Genomic DNA, 22,534 nt, shown 5'->3' on the forward strand with positions numbered 1-22,534 from the left:
CATAAAAGCTCTGTTGTTTTTTTTTTTTTGTTTGTTTGTTTGTTTTTCCTGAGTGTGTCAGGATGGAACAATCCCACTCTGCACCATTTTGATTATGGTGTCTGTAAACACACTACAGAAGTCAGATTATGGTAACACAAATCTAGTTAAAATTAATGGTTAGAAGTAGAGGTATTTGCACTCTTTAACTATTTCCAGCATTACAGAATAAAATCAAAGGTTAATTTAAAAAAAAAAAAGTCAGCAACATATCAGCAAAAAGTATCCTCCCACAGCCAATCTGTCTACCTCACATCTTGAATTTTGTTTTAGCTTTTAAAACTATTGTTTGATACCTTGAAAAGATACCACAGGCCCACAGATTTTATCACTGTCTATAGTCACATTCTCAGATCTAAAGCAATGTGTTCTCTTTCTTGAAAAGAAACAGGGAACATCGACTTAATTTTCTTCCATCTACATCAAGTTTCCCAGAGTACATTTTGAGGAGAGCTTTCTAGACCTGCTGCAGAACATTTGTACTCTGCACCAATACATTCAGACACAGTTCAGTGGGAAACAGGAGACTTGCATCCTACCCATCTTCGGCACTGTTCAGAAAGGCATGGTCATTCTCATCTCACAATGTCACCAGTGAGATCAGGACTCCACCTGCTTCTGGTTTCTGTTGGTCATAGCTACATCCCACTGCCTGAAACAAGGGTTGATCCAGACTTAGCTTGGGATTCAGAAGTCCTGCTTCACCAATACAATTTAGAAATATACACCAACCACTGTCCCCTCTTGCAATAAGGAGGATCACAGTCTCTGTCTCACATGGCTGCTGAGAGAGTATTATATCTGAAATATTACATTAAGAGAAGAGAGAGATAAGAGTAAGATGGGACAAAATTCACTGTGGTCTGTCTCCTTGTTTTTCACCCAAACCATAATTAATCCAGAGAACAGAATGGTAGTAATTGGAAGCAGCTTCTGGAGGTCACCTGGTCTAATCCCTGCTTCAAAGAAGGGCAACTTATAACAGGTTGCTCAGGGTCTTGTCCAGTTCAAGTTTTGAACTAGACTTCTGTAGTGCAAGGAAGAGCACAGCCAGAGCCCCATAATCAACATTCTGCTATGATTATTATGCCAAATAGACAGTATAAAATACTGCAGAAGATCTGCCCTGCATAAAGGTGAAGATGCCTGATTTAGCTAGATTGAATCTCTTCCCTCGCTTAAATCACAACTTAAGCCAAATTAAGCTTTTACCTGGGGTTGCTCACTTGAACAGGGTCAATCCTTTCTCATGTGATTTTGGCATAATAATGCCCATATGAGAAGTGAGTTTCCATTTCCCTCTGTGCCTGAAGTGAAGCAGAGAGTTCAGATCTCAAAACAGTGGCAACTATAAGACATGGTGGTAAAGGTCTCCTTCAGTCACTCCAATCAAAGATTTTCCTTTTGTATAAATTTCTCAAACATACAGTCAGTCCAGGCAAGAACAGGAATGTAGCTTTGAGGAAAGCACTCACCTTGGACAATGAAATTCCAGTTTCTGAAGCAATCATTACTGTGGATTTTATAAAGTGATGATAACAAAACATCCAGTCTCTGACCTAACATTTAGCAATACACTGAGAAATATGTCAGGTGTGGGGGTTTGGGTTGGTTGGTTTCTTGTGTGGTCAGTCCCAAATTATAATCTATTCCTACACTGAGACAATTTTATTGATTATTTTATTTTTTCCCTAATTTGTTATTAGCATACTAGGCAGCCAAAAATACATGTTAAGTGATTCCCTTAGAAGTTGCAGATTTTCTCTATGTACAAAACTGCATTCCATTCAATTCTTCCTTTCTTTTTATTGCATAGTGAAATCAAGAAGAAAAAGGGACAGGAGAATGTAGCCACACGAATTCTATTTTATTGAACAACAGGCCATTTTTTCTTGCTCTCTTATCTGTCTTGAACACTGCATAACAATTGGTTTATTTGAATGATGACATAGATTTTAACATCAAGCTGTATACTCTCTGTTCCATTCATCAGGGCATAGTGCATCCAGTTTATAAATTGCTGTTTTTCCCCTATTTTCAGCCATGTAGCTCAGCTCATTTCCAAGTTCATTAATGCCAATATTTTTTTTCTGTGGAGTGAAATTAAACTAGCCAGAAAATTCATTATGTCTTACTGTCTTCATCAAGATTAAATACACCAATGTTCCTATAATCATTTTCTTCTCCTAGCTGTTATTTTCAAAGATGATAGGCATATGCTTTCAGATGTGCTTCAAATCAGTTGTTTCTTCTAAAATGCATACACACATACTGCTAAAGATCACTCATGCACTACTAGTGTAAACTCACTAAATGACCTCCCAAGGTGACTCCAGCAGCCCACAGTGACATGTGAACAATCTTTCATAAACTTATTAAATTTGATCTCAAATCCAGCTCACTCCACACACAAAGTTTATAGATTGTAAAACTATTCTAGAGACACACTACCCTGAGAGCTGGAAATCCTTCTAATACTCAGTGTACACTTATTTATTAACATTTTTTCTTTTAGTCATCATTATTATCTAGTGTGTTGTATTTAGAAACAGCAATATTATTCAGGCTTCTTTTTGCTCCACTAAATAAAGCCAATTCTTTTAGGCTCTTGTTTCATGATAGGCTTCAGGTTACACTAATAACCCTTCACCACAGCTGTTCCTTATTTGATTCTCTCTTCCCCAAACAATGACTACCAGTGTGCAATAATAAGAATGTGATTTACAAGATCCTTTACAGCAGGACTAACAGTCTTTTATTTTTCCTGGAAATACCTGTCCAAGATCACATTTGCCCTTTCCACATCTCTGTCAGAATTTCTTACTGACTTATAGAAGAAGCCTTGAATGACTGTGATACAAGATTGGATTATTCTGTTAAATACCTAAAGACAGGGAAAATTTTAAGTACAAATTCTTTTACTCTAGTCTTCAAAAAACATCTAATTATTCCTGTACAATTACTCTTTTTCCCCTTTCTACTGGTTAATAATTTTAATAATTTTCTATTATTAGAAACCCATATAGATTAAACTTATTGCACTTACACCAGTTACAAAAGCACTACATAAAAGCAGTACCAGTGTTGATCACTGAAGACTTTTGTGAAGAATCTTATGCAGTCTTACACCTTCTTTTTTCATGCCACTGTATTTGCTATTCTCCAATAATACATTGCCATCCCCTAAGCAATGCTTACTTTAAAGGATCTCAAAAACAGGGTGCAATGTTCCCCCTAGAAAAGACCTGCTACCTTGCTACCTGGGCTTGTGAAAATCATTAGACACTATCCCACAAGATATCTTTGTCTCCAAAATGGAGTGACATGGATTTGATGGATGGGTTGCTTTATGGACAAGGAAATGACTGGACAGTCTCAACCAGTAGTTTGGTGTCCAGGTGGAGACCAGTGATAAGTGGTGGAGTGGAATTTTTCAAGGATTTTTACTGGACCAATACTATTAAACATCTTTATTGGCAACATGGACAGAAGAATTGAGTGCACCCTCAGCAAATTTGCAGATGACACCAAGCTGTGTGGTGCATGCTGGAGGGAAGGTGTGTCATCCAGAAGGACCCAGACAGGCTCAAGAGGTGTGTCTGTGTGAAAAACACATGGTTCAACAAGGCCAAGTGCAAGGTCCTGCACTTAAGTTAGGGCAAGCTCAAGCATGAATATAGGCTGGGTGATGAGTGGATAGAGAGCAGCCCTATTGAGAAGAACATGAGGGTAGCAGTGGATGAAAAGCTCAACACAAGCTGGCTATATATGCTTGCAACCTGGAAAGCTGGTGATATCCCATGCTTCATCAAAAGAAGTGTATCTAGCAAGTCAAAAGAGGTGATGTTCTGCTCTCATGAGATCCCACCTGGAGTTCTGTGTTCAGCAGTAATTCTAAATACTTATTTAAAGTACCAGAGTTAAGAAGGCAGTCATCCAAGGTCACTAATGGAGAGGTTAAATAAAATGAAGGGTTGAATCACTACTTGGAGATCTCACTCTCTGTTGAGTGTACAGTATCTCTGGGACAATTTATTTAGCAGCTTGAAGAAAAAATTAAATAGAGCCAGCTGTGCCACCTAGAGCCACTTCTATGCCAAAAAAAAAAATGTTTATTTTGGTTTGGCAACAAAAATGAATTACTTTTAGTGTTGACTCAATCTGTTCTTGTTCTTCATAACTTTGCACACCTCAGTGGTAGATTTATCTATCTATCTTAGTTTGCAAGATCCAACTTATTTTGATTTTTACAATTTTCACTTTATTACTGTTTTGGACAGGCATAATACTTTATCTAAATAAACTTTCTGAGGGATGTGAGAGCTCTTCCCTCCATTCACAATTGGAAAATCCATTCCCAAGAGATCCCATTCTATGTCATTAACTGAGATGTAAACTTTGGATTAGAAATATATCTTTGCCTTAAAAGTGTCCATTCTGTTTTATATTTGACTGTCTGATCATGAGTAGTGCAATTTATATAATCTATTACCTTTTTTTTTAATTTCTCAAATATCTGTTCTTTTGAAATTATCCCTCCTTCAATAAACAGTAATGTTTATACAAAATATATTCATTTAATTACAACTGAATGAGTTCACAGCTAGCTCTTTTTAGTGTCTCATTATTCACTCCAATAAGACAAAGCACATTTAATAATAATACATTTTCAGCTATTAAATATCTCAACAAGCTGTAGAGAGCTGCAAAGAAACTAGGATCCTTGGAAAGCAAAGAAGACTATGAAAACATTCAGGTGGAATGAACATCCATTAGTTTGTGCTTATATTCAGAACTTCTTTCTTCAATGCATGCCTGCAGGTTAAGAAAGGTATTTTTCAGGAAACAAAGATAACTTTTATTCTAGGATATTAAGCAATACAAAAGAATATTCCATAGCTCTGAAACATGATTCCCTGTGGAATTTATTTGCTTGAGTAGTCCCAGGAATCCTTTTTTGCCTGGACCAAATAAGACTGTCCCAAATAATTCCCAGGCACAGCTGGAGAGAGTATGAATCATGATCTATTTAAAATAGGCATGTCCCACATGATCAGATTGTATCAGCTTTTTAAGAACAAATATTTTTCAGGTACAACAACTGTAAATTCAGAATTGCATATTTACTATGGTAAAGCTCACAAGAAGGACAAGGGACAGTACAAGAACACATAACTGTGCTGGATCTGGCTGGGATGTTGACTTTTCCTGCAGCAGCCCACGCTGTAAAACCACCACAATAACATGGATTAGCGTGCATCCACTGCTTAGGTCCGGTCCTCTTTATTGTAGATTTCCTTTATAAAGGGATCATTGCAATGGTCCAAAAGAGAAACAAGAATAAAACTAATAGTAAGGAAACGTAGTGCTTGAACTCAGCCCTTTGCTTTTATATTTAATGGTGTCTTTTTGTACAGAGGATCCTTGTTCCAAAGAACCTCAGATTATTTATTTGAAAAGGACTAGAATTACCCCTAGAAACACAAAAAATATAAAGTCTTCACATTAGAAATGAAAAAAAAAAATGTTCTGGAATAGTGTCTAAAACCATTGGTGCTTAAAAAATTTTCAAATATAATTTTCATAGATTGGCTTGGGTTGCAAGAGACCTTAAAGACCATCTAGTTCCAATCCCCCTGCCATGTGCAGGGATGCCAACCACGAGATCAGGTTGCCCAGGGTCTTGAATGCCTCCAGGGATGGGGCATCCACAGCTTCTCTGGGCAACCTGTTCCTGTCTCACCATTATCTGAGTAAAGAATTTTTACCTAATATCTAATCAAAATTCCTCTCTTATAGTTTAAAACCGCTCCCCCTTGTCCTATCACTACCTGCCCAAGTAAAAAGTTGCTCTCTGTTTTAGCCCCCTTTAAGTACTGAAAAGCTGCTATTAAAGGCCCAGAGCTTTCTTTTCTCCAGGCTCCACATCCCCACCTCCCTCAGCCCTTCTTCATAGTATAGGTGCTCTAGCCCTCTGATCATCTTTGTAGCCCTCCTCTAGACCCACTCTAACAGATCAACATCCTTCTTGTGCTGGGGGCCTCAGAGCTGAATGCAGGGCTCCAGGTAGGGTGTTGTGAGAGCAGAGCAGAGGGGCACAATCCCTTCCCTCTACCTGTTGGCCACCCCTGTGTTGATGCAGCCCAGGATGCAGTCGGCCTTCCAGGCTTCAAGCTCACACAGCTGGCTTTTGTCAAGCTTTTCATCCACCAATACCCCCCAAGTCCTTCTCTTCAGGGCTACTCTCAATGAGTTCTTCTCCCAGTCTATATATATGGGATTGCCCTGGCCCTGGTGCAGCACCTTGCACTTACACTTGTTGAACCTCATTAGGTCCACATGGGCCCAATTCTCAAGATTGTCCAGGTCCCTTTGGATGGCATCCCGTCCTTCTGTTGTATTGACTGCACCAGTCAGCTACCATATTACATATTTTGTGCTCTCATATTAAATTTTGCATATTAACAACACAAATACGTAGCAGAAGCATTTTGGTAGCCATCACTGACCTCCAAGAGGAAGCTTATTTCAAGGTACTGGTTTTACAGTCCTTACAGTAATACCACTATTTCTACAAGATTGAAGAGTCAGCCAGCTTTGCTCAGAGAAAAACATTGCAAGGAAGCAAATGAATAAAATAATTGCCGAACAAAATGAGTCCTTGAGGAAAGATCTAATTAAAGCAACAGTCAGTTTCTTCATCAGCATTGTTCTTATTCTGGCAGATAATACTAAAGACTTGTCCATTGTGCATTCAAAGTCTATTGTCTATCAGTGAAGAATGCTTTTTGATATGATGCTTCTTAACTACTTGAGCTGTACAGATAAGAAATAACAAAAAGGTTCAGAACACTTGCTGAACTAGAACCCTGATGTGTATATGATGGATTGAAACTGCCAACTCTTTTTGTCTAATTCCATTGCACTGTCTGGATTAAAGAAATAAAACAGCTTAGACAATGAAAGAAAAGGACTCAGTTTGTAAGAGTAAAGTAAGTCCAGACTGTGTGTGCTACTATTTGGAAATGGAAAATAGTTTTCATAAATTACTTATAATATGGGTATCCCCTCATATATGGGTACCAGCTAAGGTCAGGGTACCTTTATGATAGGTACTATTCAAATGCATAACAAGAGAGAAAAAAAAGCCAGAAGTTTAAATAAGTAGACAATAGAAACACAGTAAAAGCACAAAGATATTCAGAGTGGTAGGAAAAACAACAAAAGCAACAACATTAATTCTTGGATTGAGAGAGAAATCCTCATGTTCCTGTTGAACAAACTGGCAATGCAAGTTAACACTTAATGACACTCAGCAGAAGTGCATGATATGATCTCAAACCAGCACAACAGCACTGCATCAAGGCTACTTAGTTCAAGCAATGTCAAGCATTAACAAGTTTAACTACGGGTGCAATTTCCACAACTGTTCTTATCCACAGATAGGACAGATATCTCTTCTTAATACTGAAATCCTGAACTTCTCAGGAGACTGCTCAACTGCAGCGCTGGGTGTTTCAGTGCTGTCTCTTTATTAGGAAGGTTAGGCACACAAATAATATGTAGTTTATAAGTGATTGATAAAAGACTTTATTAATTACTTGTATATTATTCACAATCTTAAAGCAACGTGTGATTGGAAAGAAGGTAGTAATATCTTATTACAAAATCCTTCCTATCAGAAAATGTCACTTGGTAACCTTGTACAGACTTTAGTAAGCCAAAGACTTTACAAGCCATGGACTTTACTATAGCATAATAGTTTGCAGATTATAACAGTTCAAGCAAAGTCTGTAAATGGAAAATATTAAAAAACTGACCAACTCCCTCTCCCTGAGATATATATTTACTTGATATCTTGCCCAAAATTCTTTTTTAGATTATATTTAAACTCAAAGCAAACAGCTTTATTATTCACCAATTAAACTTTTCACATCAGAAAAAACTGCAGATCTTTGAAATCAGAGCTTCTCACATATCCATGCAAATTAGCAAAATAGTTTCACTGCAAAGGTTACTATCACTATTTTTAGAGGACAGCTAAAACAGCTATTGGCCATCTGAAAGCTTCATTTTTGTAAGTATAACTGATAGCCATCCAGAAGTATGGTGTGTAGGTGATAAGACTAACAAATTCCACCAGCAGAAAATGATAATGCAAAATCATCCATTCTTTCTATTTGGGAAATCAATTTTCATTTATATATTCCCCTTTTTCTATATGTTTATTCTTTTTTTTTTTTTAACAGAGAAAAATGAAGAAAAAATGTTATATAAATGTTTTTTTTTCTCACTAATATAGAGAGCAAACACACAGAAAAAAACTTCTCAAATGTTGTCAGTTTGTTACTTTTTTTTCACAAACTTCTTTACAAAATTATGAAGTATTATTCATTTCTTGCTTATGTGAAGAAGTTAGTAGCACTTCTACCATGATCATAGCAAAATGACAGATTCATTTAGCTAGAGAGAAACCATCATCTTATAAGAGTTATCAACATGATTGATTTGATGAACCATTTTATAAAGCAAAATTCAGTAATTTCTACTTGACATGTTTAGGACAGATCAACTGCTTTTAAATGATTTTGAGTTATTGCTGTATACAATAATTTGCTTTTACTGGAAATTAGCTACATCTGCAGAAACATCCAGTCCCATAAGAACACTTTGCCACATTCTTGCTACTAATCTCAAGAGCAGCTTCAGGACATTGGCTGGATGGTCATACTCAAAGAGTTGTGGTCAACAACTCTGTGTCCAGGCAAGTGGCATTCTTTAAGCATTGGTATTGGGACTGGCACTGTTCTCCAATGCTGACATCTTTGTTGGTGATACGAACAGTGGGATTGAGTGCACCCTCAGAATGGTTGCCAATAACACCAAGCTGTGTGTGGCACAGCTGACTTGCTGGAGGGGAGGGATGCCATCTAGAGGGACCAGAATAGACTTGAGAACTGGGCCTGCGAGGATTTCAACAAGGCCAAGTGCAAGGTCCTGTACCTGGGCCATGGCAATCCCAATCGCAAATACAGACTGGGTGGAGAATGGATTGAGAGCAGCCCTGAGGAGAAGGACCTGGGGGTGTTGGTGGATGATAAGCTTGACACGAGCTGGCAGTGTGAGCTTTTCCCAGAAAACCAAATTTATCCTGGGCTTTTCTTTATCCTGTTTTTTATTATTTATTTATTTATTTATTTATTTATTTTTGTTTGGTTGGTTGATTGGTTGGTTGTTTTTTTATCCATATAAATATGATGATGCCACAATATCCTACAACAAAACTTCCACCTTGTGAGTACAAATTCACTTTTTATATCAGTTATATGTTAAAAGTTATTCTCTACATATCTCAGTTAAGCCATGAATGTTGCAAATGTCCAATGAATGTCCTGCTTTCTGTAGGCAAAAATATAGGTTTTATAGGGCCCGTGCACATATAGCAAACAGTTCCTTTGGAACTTGCACCTGTATTTTAGCTGGCAGCATAATTAGGTCCCATATGGTTAATGAAATGTAACGTGTCAGTATTTTGTAGGCTGAGATTTGTCACACGGAGGTGTTGGATGTAACACCCACTCTACCAACTGTTCAAAAGTAGAAAAAACAAAATCAGTGAAAAGCTTGTATGTAAAAGAGAAATAGGAATTAGCTTTTAAACTTTCAGTTTTTCAGGTTTTGGTGTCCATTGTCTGTCTGCCTTCTAGAGGAGTTATGTCAATCAATGTACTTTTTCTCAATAATGTTTCAGAGGAAATTCATACTTGGTATCTTCTCTAAGGGCACAAACCTCTGTGGTTGGTGACAGAACATGTACATAAACTGCATGTCCAAGGCTTTTTCTGGCCTACATTATCAGTAGTATCTAAATGTTCCTTACTCTCTTCTGGAGTATTGATACTCACAACACCTCCATTACACATTTGAAATGTGGGTGTTTGGAGCAAATGCTTCAAGGACACCCATGTGTGCCAATTCTCAACCTACAAAATACCAAACCATTACAAAGTCATTAAACAGGCCCCCTTGCAGATGGCTGCAGACAGGCCCACAGCAAGCTACAGAAGGGGCTGTAAGTATGCCTAGAATAGCTCTGATCTAGCTGGTTGTGCTGCAACACTAGCTGATACGTTCATCTCCTCAGCGTCATATCTTATGCTGTACTTCCCAGTGGATGGATCAACTTGAGCACAACACTGTAATGGTGCAACGGTGCAACCCAGTGCAACCTGGGAGTACCTGAACCATTCTCTCCATCATGTGACATTGGCACAGTCTCTGCAATTTCAATAGGGCCATGTGCATAGTCTAGGGGAGCACAGAAATTGGTATCTTGTTTCCGTGTAAAGCACCCCAAACTCCCTGCTCCGGTACCCACTGCACTGTCCTGTTTCCAACACCCAATATGCTCAGGCCATGTTTTCTAGTGCTATAAATTCAGGTGATTTATTTTCACTCCCACTCCTGACTGGAGTAGTTGAATGTGGCTGAAATAAGTGACAGTACTATGTTTCCATCCCACAGGAACATGAACTAACCAAACAGCAAAGGCAGATTCACAGCACAAAGCTGAGGAGGCAATAGCCTTCTCTCTCATAGCGTAACTTAATGTGATGCACATGGCACTTCATGTGGATGGAGAGGCTTCAGCATAGCCCTGACACCGTCATAAGCAACCATGCATGACTCAGAGGCTTCTCAGCACACCACCTCCAGGGTCAGCACCATTTATATGTCACTCCTCCTACAGGGTGGTGCCTAAAGGCACCTTCTAGCCCTGCCTGAGCAGCCTGTGAACAGCTCACATAGCAGAAGCTGTCTGCATAAACTGTTCACTGAATACACATGAATAATGCATAGAGCTGTAATAAAGTCAGCTGGGGAGCAGGGAAAGAAAAGGACAATGTTAGCTGGGATGATTCAGACAGTTCTAGTTAACAGGCGAGAGGCCAGAGACAGAGGGAGGGGGAGGAAGGGCACACCATTAAGAAACATAAAAATGGGAAACAGAGGAGGAAAAGATAAATTAGTAAGTCCATAGGTCATGTAACCTTCACTTTTTCAATAAAACTGTATATCTATAGGTTGTTATAACTATAAAGATTGCACTCCTTGGTTGAATCTTACATAGCTTACAAAAAGAACCTGCTTTCCCAGCCTGTTCCACTCATTGAATAAATCAGATTTTTATTCAAAATCCATAAGGTTGAGAACCCTGAATGCATGCTCTACCAGATGCTTCCTTTTGAGCTACTTAGACATGCTGGCATTTATGCTTTTGCGTAAATGCCTTTGAATTTGTGCACTTTAGATTCAAATATTAGCAGTCAAAATCTATCCCTCCGCAGAATTTCTATCTGAGTGAACAAAACCTTCGACCCCATATCCAGTGAGACTTAAAGCATCTCCATTCCCTATTGAGTTCAGAAAGCGTGGAGATGCCAAGAAAGAATTATCTAAATAACCCTATGCAGTGGTCTCTCATGGGAAAGATGCAAAATTAAAGAGAGAGAAATAGAGCATCTGATCCAACTTCAGCATTTATTTAGACCCCTGAATTTGAGCTAGTCATAGTACTTCTCCTTTAAGGGAAAGAAATAGGTCAGACAAATTGCCTTTGTGTATATGCATGAAAAGAAGCAAGGTAACTTCACATCCCATGGCAGTTTTGGAAGGAAAAACAAACAAACAAACAAACAAAACAAAACAAAACAAAAACTTTATATATATAACCATGACTGTAAAGAGAACTATGAGAATCTTATATTGGAAAGATAGTATACACGCTCAAATTCTCCTTTTGGGCACTTATCCTAAACTTTTTGAAAGTTTCTGTTGATGCGAGCAGGTTTTAGATTACATATTTTTGTGTGGTAAAGATGAAAGAGAATGAAAAAGGAAGAACTGCTTACCTATGAAATGCATCCTTAACTTCTGTTCAACTCATAAAAGCAAGTGAGAAGCACCTGCAAAGGTCATCTCTGAGGCAACCAGGTGGAGAGAAGGTGGAGGGGACATGGTTTGAGCTCTCCAAGTACAATAGATATTTGATGAATAACCTTATTTCAGTGTAATTGAGAACTACTTTGGGTATGAAATCTTGAAATTGATGAAGATGAAACAGAGGAATAATTTCAATTTATATTTCCCTTTTAAGGCTTCCCTTGAAAATAAAAAAAAATATCCTGTTTTCAACCTAATGACAAATGTGCAAATTCATCAGCTGTGATACTCATTAATTAAGAAAATGCAATTAAGAAAAAACAAATGTAGAACTGCTGAAGGTCTAAATGTTATTTTTAAAATGAGAATCTGGACTTTAAATGTGAACTTTAAAAGACATCTGGACTAAAACTAGAAAAAAAAACAAAAACCTCATCCCTGGATATGGGGAAAGCGGACTTCAGGCTGCTCAGGGAACTAGTCAGCAAGGTCCCCTGGGAAACTGCTCTTGAAGGCCTCGATGTCCACCAGTGCTGGTCATTCTTTAAGCGATGCCTCCTATAAGCACAAGATCAGGCAATTCCTAAATATCGCAAGTCAGGCAGGCAGGGCAGGAGGCTGGCGTGGCTGACCAGGAACATTCTGATGGAGATTAGGCAGAAACAGAGAGTGTTTCGCTACTGGAAGGAGGGCCAGGTGTCATGGAAAGAATACAGGGATGCTGTTCGTGTTTGTAGGGAGAAAATTCGTGTGGCTAAAGCACACCTAGAGTTGAAGCTGGCTGTGTCTGTGAGAGAAAATAAAAAGGTTTTTTTTAGATATGTGAATGGAAAAAGGAGAACTAAAGAATACATAGGGCCGCTCCTTGATAGGGAAGGTTTCCTCACAGACAATGACATAGGCAAAGCAGAGACGCTTAACACCTTCTTTGCCTCTGTCTTCAATGCCCATGATGGGCTTCGGGACCCAGGGTGCCCTGGGCTGGAGGACCGGGACGGTGGGGATGACAAACTCCCAACCGACCCTGAACGTGTGCGGGATTTGCTACTCCGCCTGGATCCCTACAAGTCCATGGGTCCGGATGCGATTCATCCCCGGGTGCTGAAGGAGCTGGCGGACGTCATCGCGGAACCTCTCTCAATTATTTTTCAACGATCCTGGGAGTCTGGAGAGGTCCCGGTAGACTGGAAGCTGGCAAATGTTGTGCCGATTTTCAAGAAGGGTCAGAAAGAAGACCCTAGCAATTACAGGCCTGTCAGTCTCACGTCAGTGCCTGGTAAAATCATGGAGAAGATGGTTCTCGAACGTATTGAGGCGCACCTGGGGGACAAAGCAGTCATTGGTCCCAGCCAGCATGGGTTTGTGAAGGGTAGGTCCTGCCTAACTAACCTGATTTCCTTTTATGATAAGATCACCTGTATGGTGGACCAAGGGAAACCAGCTGATGTGATTTTTTTGGACTTCAGCAAGGCTTTTGACACGGTTTCCCATAGGATCCTACTGGACAAAATGTCCACCATACAGCTAAATAAAAACATCATACGATGGGTGAGCAATTGGCTAACGGGCAGGGCCCAAAGGGTTATGGTGAATGGGGCTGCGTCAGGCTGGAGGGTGGTCACCAGTGGGGTCCCTCAAGGCTCCATTTTAGGGCCGGTACTTTTCAATATTTTTATAAACGATCTGGATGTAGGAATAGAAGGCATTTTGAGCAAGTTTGCTGATGACACCAAACTTGGAGGAGTTGTGGACTCGAATGAGGGTGGAAAGGCCTTGCAGAGGGATCTGGATAGGTTGGAGAGCTGGGCGATCGCCAGCCGCATGAAGTTCAATAAGAGCAAGTGCTGGGTCCTGCACCTGGGACGGGGAAACCCTGGCTGCACGTACAGACTGGGCGATGAGACGCTGGAGAGCAGCCTAGAAGAGAGGGATCTGGGGGTCGTGGTAGACAGCAAGTTGAATATGAGCCAGCAGGGTGCCCTGGCAGCCAGGAGGGCCAACCGTGTCCTGGGGTGCATCAAGCACGGCATCGCTAGTAGGTCAAGGGAGGTGATTGTCCCGCTCTACTCTGCGCTGGTGCGGCCTCACCTCGAGTACTGTGTGCAGTTCTGGGCACCACAGTATAAAAAGGACATGAAACTGTTGGAGAGTGTCCAGAGGAGGGCTACGAAGATGGTGAAAGGCCTGGAGGGGAAGACGTACAAGGAACGGCTGAGGGCACTGGGCCTGTTCAGCCTGGAGAAGAGGAGGCTGAGGGGAGACCTCATCGCAGTCTACAACTTCCTCGTAAGGGGGTGTCGAGAGGCAGGAGACCTTTTCTCCATTAACACCAGTGACAGGACCCGCGGGAACGGGGTTAAGCTGAGGCAGGGGAAATTTAGGCTTGACATCAGGAGGGGGTTCTTCACAGAGAGGGTGGTTGCACACTGGAACAGGCTCCCCAGGGAAGTGGTCACTGCACCGAGCCTGTCTGAATTTAAGAGATTGGACTGTGCACTTAGTCACATGGTCTGAACTTTTGGGTAGACCTGTGCGGTGTCAAGAGTTGGACTTGATGATCCTTAAGGGTCCCTTCCAACTCAGGATATTCTGTGATTCTATGATTCTATGATTCACCAGGTGAATTAACTTAAAAAGAAAAAAAAAAAAAAAAAAAAGTATTAATTTCTGATAGCCATTATTTTAGCCAGGACTCAATCTGCTTTGAATAGTAGTTGTGATCACATAAGGTAGAAGTTTTAGAAATATCCAAATCTGTGCATCATATCTTATTCATGCAATTATGGTTTGGCAATCTTATGTTGACTGGGAAGAGATAAGAGGAAAAAAATTAAACATAACCAGATAAAGAAAGAGGAAAAAAAAAAAAAAAAACACTACCAAGAAAGGTGAGATAGTAAGTCAGGTGGGCAGAAGATGGGTTATGACAAGATGGGGGCAGATAACTGTAAAAGGGAAAAATAAACTATACATGTTTATAGGCAACCACTGTATTGGTTTGTTGATAAGGTCTGTATCATAAATGCTTCCAGACAGTTCCAGAAAAAAAAATATATATATATATATATATATATATATATATATATAAAATAAAAATATAACCATCAATTAAAGGAAATCTTCACTGTGGTTTTCACCAGTCAGCATATTTAGAATGATGAGTTAAATCATGTTAGTTTAAAAACAAGCATATGATTTATGAAAGGCAGTGTCTCAAAAATCTGTTGCCAAGGTAGATTGTAACTATACTCTGAATAACCTTTCTAATAATTTATTCAATGTACACATGTACAATATGTATACTTATAATACTATGCATTGCAGCATGGTATGCTTCCACATCATCAGGAGCCTGCAATCGCATTTTAGTAAGATGGATGTAATGTTATCCTCCATCCAGTAGCTTCCAAATTGCATGAAAACAAGGTCTACAATTTTTGGTTTACCTCCAAGATCACTGCCTCCTGGATGATTCAAGAATCAGATAGTCAGAACTGCCCTAGAGAACACTGAAAAGTTTAAAAGATCCAGCACAGCCCTTTTGTCTTTCTTAACTTTCAGAGTAATTGCAAGCTATCTCTTGTAAATACAGGAAGTGGTCCTACATATATGGATCAATGTTCCTTAATTACACGGAAACATTCTGATTTTGAAACAATGTTGATTTAATTCCTGCACTACTAATATACAGCAATAAGTTTAAATTCTAGTGTCTTCCATACCCAGGGACTTTAGTTTAAAGTTTTAAACTAAAATTAGATTTAGATTATATGTTAGGTGAAAATTCTTTACACAGAAGTTGATGAGGCCATGGAACATGTTGCCCAGAGAAGTTACGGATGCTCCATCCCTGGAGGTGTTCAAGGCCAGGCTGATTGGGATCCTGGACAACTTGGTCTGGTGGGTGGCATCCCTGTCCATGGCAGGGAGGTTGGAACTAGATGATCTTAAGTTTCCTTCCAACCCAAACTGTTCTATGATTCTATTCTATGAAATAGTGACATTAAAACACTGAGTGCCTAAACAAAAGAAATAATGTGACATTTTGCTGATCCAAATATCCTGGTTTAACTACATCCACCCTATACCATTCCTTTCAAAGTGATATTTTTTAACTCCATAATACACCTCTTTGAACACCTTCCCTTTTCTCTCTCATGATATTTCTCCTCACAATCTTAATCCCTGTCACATTCCATAGTATAGCATTCATTTTGTATTTTTCTATCGATATATTTCACCATGGGTACATCTGACAGACTGCCTTGCAATATTAAAGTACTTTCAGGTTAGTCAGTCACTGTAGAAAAAAAAAAAAAAAAAAAGGAAAAATTAACTTTTTACTACTTGAGTTTTTTATCTCAATACTTCATGCTGATTAATAGCATTTGTTCAATTTTCACAATTTTGATACTAGGAGAAATACGTGAAATTGAGCAACAAAAAGCAACATCATTATAAATGATGATATTCAATCAAAAGCAACTAAATACCTCAACAGAATATGACTGGAATTGTATTTTTGATTTCCTATATTTTCTTTCAAGTAATTAAATGTATTTTTTTATTTTTGCTACAAAATTAATATGAGTGTGAGCATATCAAATTGTGATCAATCTGACCTCAACACTTATGTTTCAAACAGTGTCAAAGTAGCAAACAACAGAAAATAAAATTATTTTCAAAAATAAAAATAAAATATTTTTTTTTGCCCAAGGACAGCAATGAAACATTGCCACAGTAAAACATTCTCCAGTCTTTAGACTAGAGATTCTTCCACTTTCAGAAACAGATTTTCAGAAATTAATTTTCATTTAATTTGATTTTTTTTTGCATGGAGTAACAATGATTTTTGGTACATCTTTTCTATGTGTTTTTATATGTAGGCATAAATATAGGCATATAAGGCATAAATAACGTCACCAATTATTAAAATCTAATTAATCTAATTTTTCAATCATGATATTGTATGAAAAGCAAAGTCTCTGAACATTATATAGTTTGAATAGAAAGAAAAAAATATCTAGATTCTGAAGGAAAATCTTCACATCATATAAGCACAATTTATTCCAAGCAGCAAGTTTAAGGTCAACTCGTTGCAGTTCTTTCATTCATTTCTTCATTCTATTCTCACAGACTATGACTAATTTTCATTTTGTTCTTTATTCGGTAGCAAGAAAGATATAGGCAAAAATAGTCTTGTAACCAAGCACAACTGAACAAATATGAAAGAAAATGTGTGAAATAAAACTTATCTGCAGGAAAATAAAGTCATGTTTCTGTTACACTTGCCAGGGTATGTCCTAAGAAAATGAAGGTGAATCACCTCTTTATACGCATTTATGATAAATTTAAATGGAGGAAAGCATTATTAAAAAGAAAGCACTTCGAGGAGGAGTTTGATCCTATGCTGACCTGCTACCTCTCTAAAGAAAATGTTAACAGAGTGGCTTATTTCTTAAGGCTGTGTTCAAAAGTAAATCACACTTTTTACATACTGGAGTGAAATTTATCCCTTGCCGCCCCCAATAAATTTGTTCTATTGTGTTTCAATTGTACTTTTGTGTGGTTGTGTTTTTCTAGCATATATTACCTCTTCACTCCATTCAGAGAGGCAAAACAAATGGTTTGAAATGAAAATGAAAAATATCTTTTAAATTATTAATTCATTCACCTCCAGGCAAATTTTATGCTCTGACTTGCAGGGACTGACCTTGTTTCTTACTAGGAAGGCATGATCCAAATGTTACTCTAGTCAAAGGGAGCATATTGACTTCAAATGGGCTTTCAATTAGGTCTTCACACCTCAAAGATGGGAGAAGATAAAATTGTATACATGTTTCTCTGATCTATGGGAAAGACCAGAGAATGTTTTCACATGTGACATGAGGACAAAAAGTCCTTTGTGCCTTGTGGCAGACACCCAGATTCTCCCCACTTTCTGCAACAATTTCCACTTAGTTGTGGTGCTAAATGGTTAAGCAAGAAAAGTCTGTGACAAAGCTCCAAAGTGCTCAGGTTGCATGGCACATCTGTATGCCAACCATAACCACCCAAAATTCAGACACAGGCCCAAGACTCTCCAGGTGTTGACAGCAGATAATTGGGCTAAAAAGGATCCCCTTCTTGTTGGTGGTGGTTTTATGTGTTTTGTTTTTTTTTTGTTGTTTTGTTTTGTTTTGTTTTGTTATAATCTTTCTATTTCTGTAAGGGACAACATCTGCCATAATGTTTGGAAAGTGTCCAGAACATCAGACATCACCAAGTTTCAGATAAATACCTTGTTCAGTTTGTATTTGTCTATCCCATTATAAATACCATCTGTTCTACAATTACAAAACATTTGTATGATGTTATTTGACTGGAGAACATATTCATCATCATGACCAGACCATGCAAATAGATCATAAGGTTCACAGAATCTGAGTTTAATATTCATTCACTGAAGTCCAGAATTATACTCTCGTAAATATGGTATAAATGGTATGAGACCTCAGGTATTAACTTAATGGTACCACCTATCTTGTCCACTTCAATATAGGCAGAAGTAGGCACATCTTTGATGAAATATATCATTCACCTGTTTTTATTCACATCCAGCTCCCCTGGCATTTATTACTTTTGTCTTATAGCATATCTCCAGCTTTTATTCTTGCGTCCTTACTCACTTCTTTCCAACACACAGTGCGAAGTTCCTCTGCCATGAGATTAACATGCCATATGTTACCATCTGCTCCAAGTAATGTCCATGTGAAGCGGCAAAAGTATTCTCACTCTGTGCACTCAGACCTCAATGTAAGCTTGACAGTTCCCAAACTGAATACATAAGAATCCCTGCTCAATAACAGAAGTGTAAAAGTTGTTCATAACAAAAATTAGATGAGTCATCAAAAGTCCTCAGAATACACAAACTTAAAACTAATGCAGCACATCACTGGCAACATTTTTGACCATGATGTTATTCAAACACATTTGTGCAATGAAGGCTGCACACTAAGCCATGCCAAAGGCAACAGCTGGTACAGAGTAGTTTCATTACATGATATGGTGTATGGTGATTTGTACATTATTATATTAAACTGCTAATATATTCATGCATCCTCACAGAAAAAAGACTGAAGTTGTTTACCAGTCTTATCATGACGGAAGGACGGGTACAACAACCTGCATCTAAATTTTAATGTGTATTATATGTATATATATATATACATATATATATATACATATTTTAGGAGGAAAATGATCCCTACATACTTGCATCAGACCAACATCACCCCAAAAAGGCCTTTGAATATGAAGTCTGCCAGAGAAGCATACTCTGTGTGTGGGAAGGACAATCTGCTTTCTATTGGTTGTAATAAAACCAGCAGCATCTGCTGCTGTTCAGCAATGCTGTCACCACTACTCAATCTCTTAATAACATTTTACATTCTCCAGATCATATTCTGTGCCTTCCATTTCAGGTTCATCTGTTTGAGCAGAGGTGAGATCCTAAAATTCATCACAGAATGTAATTCCATAAAACGCATTACATTGTGGTGCCATTAGAGAGGGACTGGTAAAATTTGCTCTTAAGGCAGTATGAAATTCTAGTCACTTAGAGCAAGATGAAACCACTCAAGTCTGTCAATACAAGGGATAATGAATTCAGGCAATCTTTTCCATTTCTTCTCCTTTTAATCATACTCTTCTGAGCACTAGGCAAAAAGCTTAAGCTCTATCTCAAATTAATAAAAAGACGGAAGCAATATAGCACATAGTTCTGATTTTCTGGACTCCTGATGGTGTGTGAAGAAGATGCAAGGAGACTTCCCTTGCTCGCTTCCAAAACCAATGATCAGATGCAGAGCAAGAAGTGGCTAAGTGGCTGCAATACTCCATGGGGTACTATAAAAAGGACAGAAATAGTGTTGATCTCAAAAAGCCAGGACAACTTGCATTCAGATATTAGCCAGAACCTCAGGTCTTCTCTTATTTGTGCTTCTGTGGCTCAGATACTACAGGAAATATTCCAGTTCAGCTACAGTTTCAAATGGTGATTTATCTCTCTTCTGTACTAAAAAGACCAGACACTTTCTTATTACACATTGATACCAATGTACTTAAAATGATTATTCCACATAAATATACTGATTGATAGATTAATAAAAATAAATATGTCAACTACATTAAGTTAAGGTCACTTACAAAACTCCAGAGTAAACATGTTTAATAACAAGTGGCTTTGTAGACCACACAGTCCTGTATTTCAAACTGTTTTCAGTGGTTAATCAACAGGATGCTACTTCACCCTCAGGAATGTGAAATCACTATTAACTGAAATAAAAGTCTATGCAGTTGACAACTGCCTGGGGAAAAAAATAAATAAAAAAATAATCAAATTATCAACATCTAGATATTTGATCACATCAAAGTAGTTCAAAGGCATTCATACATAATAGTAATAATAATAATAATAATAAACAATGATAATAACAACCACCTCTTACCTTCAGTATGTACAGCAGAAACATAGGTCCAGTTATAGCGCTTGACAATGTCCACCATAGCACGTGCTTGCTGTGCATCAGATGGCACAACTCTCATAAAATACTTGAACAGAGTTTTGTCACTTAGGTCCATGCTTGTAGCAGAATAAGCAATCTGAGGTATATTGAAAAGCTGCAACAAGTTCTGTACCTGGATAGCAACTGAGCTAGAGCCAGGGCCAATGACACCAACAATAGGTTTCTTGGAGCGGAAAGATGATGAAGATCCATCCACACATCGCACCATCCCTTCCTCTTCTTCTGATGAAATAAGAGAGTCCCTTATAAACTCAATGCTCTGCTCCAGGGCCACAGCAGAATGCCAGCAAGAGTCCCTTATTTCACATCCTAGTGTGATATTTGGCAACAGTGTGGGGTCCAAATTAATTCTGTCAAGGGTATGTAGCATTGCCTCCACTCTTTGAATGCCATACTGCTCTCTTACCTCTCCACATTTCCTTTCATGAACCTTGTCAACAGTTGGTTGATGGTGGACAGAGAACAGAGCTCCAATGATAATATCACCAGGCATGTGTGCTACTACCCTTCTTTCATTGGCCTGTGCAGAAACCAAAAGCCCAACGTTCCCACAGACATCTTCCTTCAATAACAGGATTGCAAGGAACAACAAAAGGATCATTTTAGGAAATGGTTTAGGCTGGTAGAGACAACATGGTGCAACAAAAAAAAAAAAAAACGGAGAGCTGGTGAAAAGCAGTTAAATCTTTTAGATAAAAGGAGCAGAATGCTGATGATTAACCAGGAGTTTGTATGTATTCTCTAAGGAGTCGCCATCATCTCCAGGTAGACGGCTATGTGGAGCTGCGCACGTGATCATAATCCTCATAACCTTCAAAAATGAATAAGAGAAAGAGTTTTAAAATTAGCAATAAAGTCAGCTTTGTAATCTGTTCTGAAGTTGTACTTATTCCTACTTTTGTCAATGACTGTAATACATTTCTTTCCACCATTTTCAAGTTGGAAAACTTTGTTATACTTCAGTGTTTCACAGTCTTATGCTTGTACTTGTGCTGTTATAAATCAGTGTCTCTCTCTTTGACACTCTTGTTTAAAAACTCTGTTGTGAAACATTTTCACAAGCACAAAAGGCAGACAAGTATTACATTCCAAAGAAGAAAGATGCTTCCACATCTAATGTGTGTCTTTGAAAGCAGCCCTCTTATTTACAGGTGTTATTTATCTCACAAATGCATACAACACACTAATGTACCTTGGGCCATGTTATCAACTACAGCACTAGGAAACTTCTACTGTTAAATAAAGCCTTTCTTGAAATATGTTAAGAAAAGAAGAATATGTCTCTTCCAAACTGAAAATGTGTTTTTTTTGTAGTTGTTGTTGTTGTTTGTCAGCCTCAACATGAAACCAATGATCTTTTAAAATAAGTTAAGATTAAGAAAACTGATGTCTTCGTTAATATTTTTGTTCATTTCAGCAGTGAATGTTTCAGCAGAGGAACAACAGATTCTTTCCAATTCTAAAACAGTAATTCAATGTGAAATCTTTTTAACTGATTTTAAATCAGCAAAAAAATGTGGTTAATGGAACTTGAAAACGTACTTGAAAATGTTCTGTACCTAACAGTGGATTTACAATAATCTGCTTCTCATTTTAAATATAATGCTTAAACAATAGTTTGATCAGGTCTTGATCACAGACGACATTAAAGTATTGTCTGTTGCTCTACTCCTAAAAAAAAAAAAAAAAAAAAAAAAAAGCTGCAGAATCCTGGGACAAAGCCTGATCTCAGTTTTACTCACATAAATCTTTCTAATGTAATAAAAAAGAATATAGGAGTTTTGATACATTTCAGATCCACAGATCCACTAGTCATTTATAATCCATTAACATAACTCTAACAGTGCTCAGATGTTGCAAAATGAAAGAAACCCTTTGCCATGGGAAATCTGCTGCTGCTGCTTCCAAGGTTCAAAATCTGGCAGGAGTTTAATCTTGAATTTACCACTTCCAGCTAGATCATTCAATACAGTACCACAATTACA

At 38.2% G+C, this 22,534-nt stretch overlaps 1 protein-coding gene across 3 annotated transcripts in view; it reads right to left on the reverse strand.

Annotated features, from left to right (window-relative positions):
- GRM5 (glutamate metabotropic receptor 5) overlaps positions 1–22,534 on the reverse strand; it is a 278,595-nt gene that overhangs the window by 248,991 nt on the left and 7,070 nt on the right. For all 3 annotated transcript variants that reach the window (XM_068668432.1, XM_068668378.1, XM_068668316.1), the window contains exon 2: positions 20,472–21,360. In XM_068668432.1, the coding sequence (XP_068524533.1) occupies positions 20,472–21,150 (679 nt within the window). In that variant the 5' untranslated portion in view covers positions 21,151–21,360. The remainder of the gene's footprint in view (positions 1–20,471; positions 21,361–22,534) is intronic.

The sequence above is a fragment of the Anas acuta genome, chromosome 1, assembly GCF_963932015.1.
Source record: "Anas acuta chromosome 1, bAnaAcu1.1, whole genome shotgun sequence".
NCBI classification, from domain to species: Eukaryota; Metazoa; Chordata; class Aves; order Anseriformes; family Anatidae; genus Anas; species Anas acuta.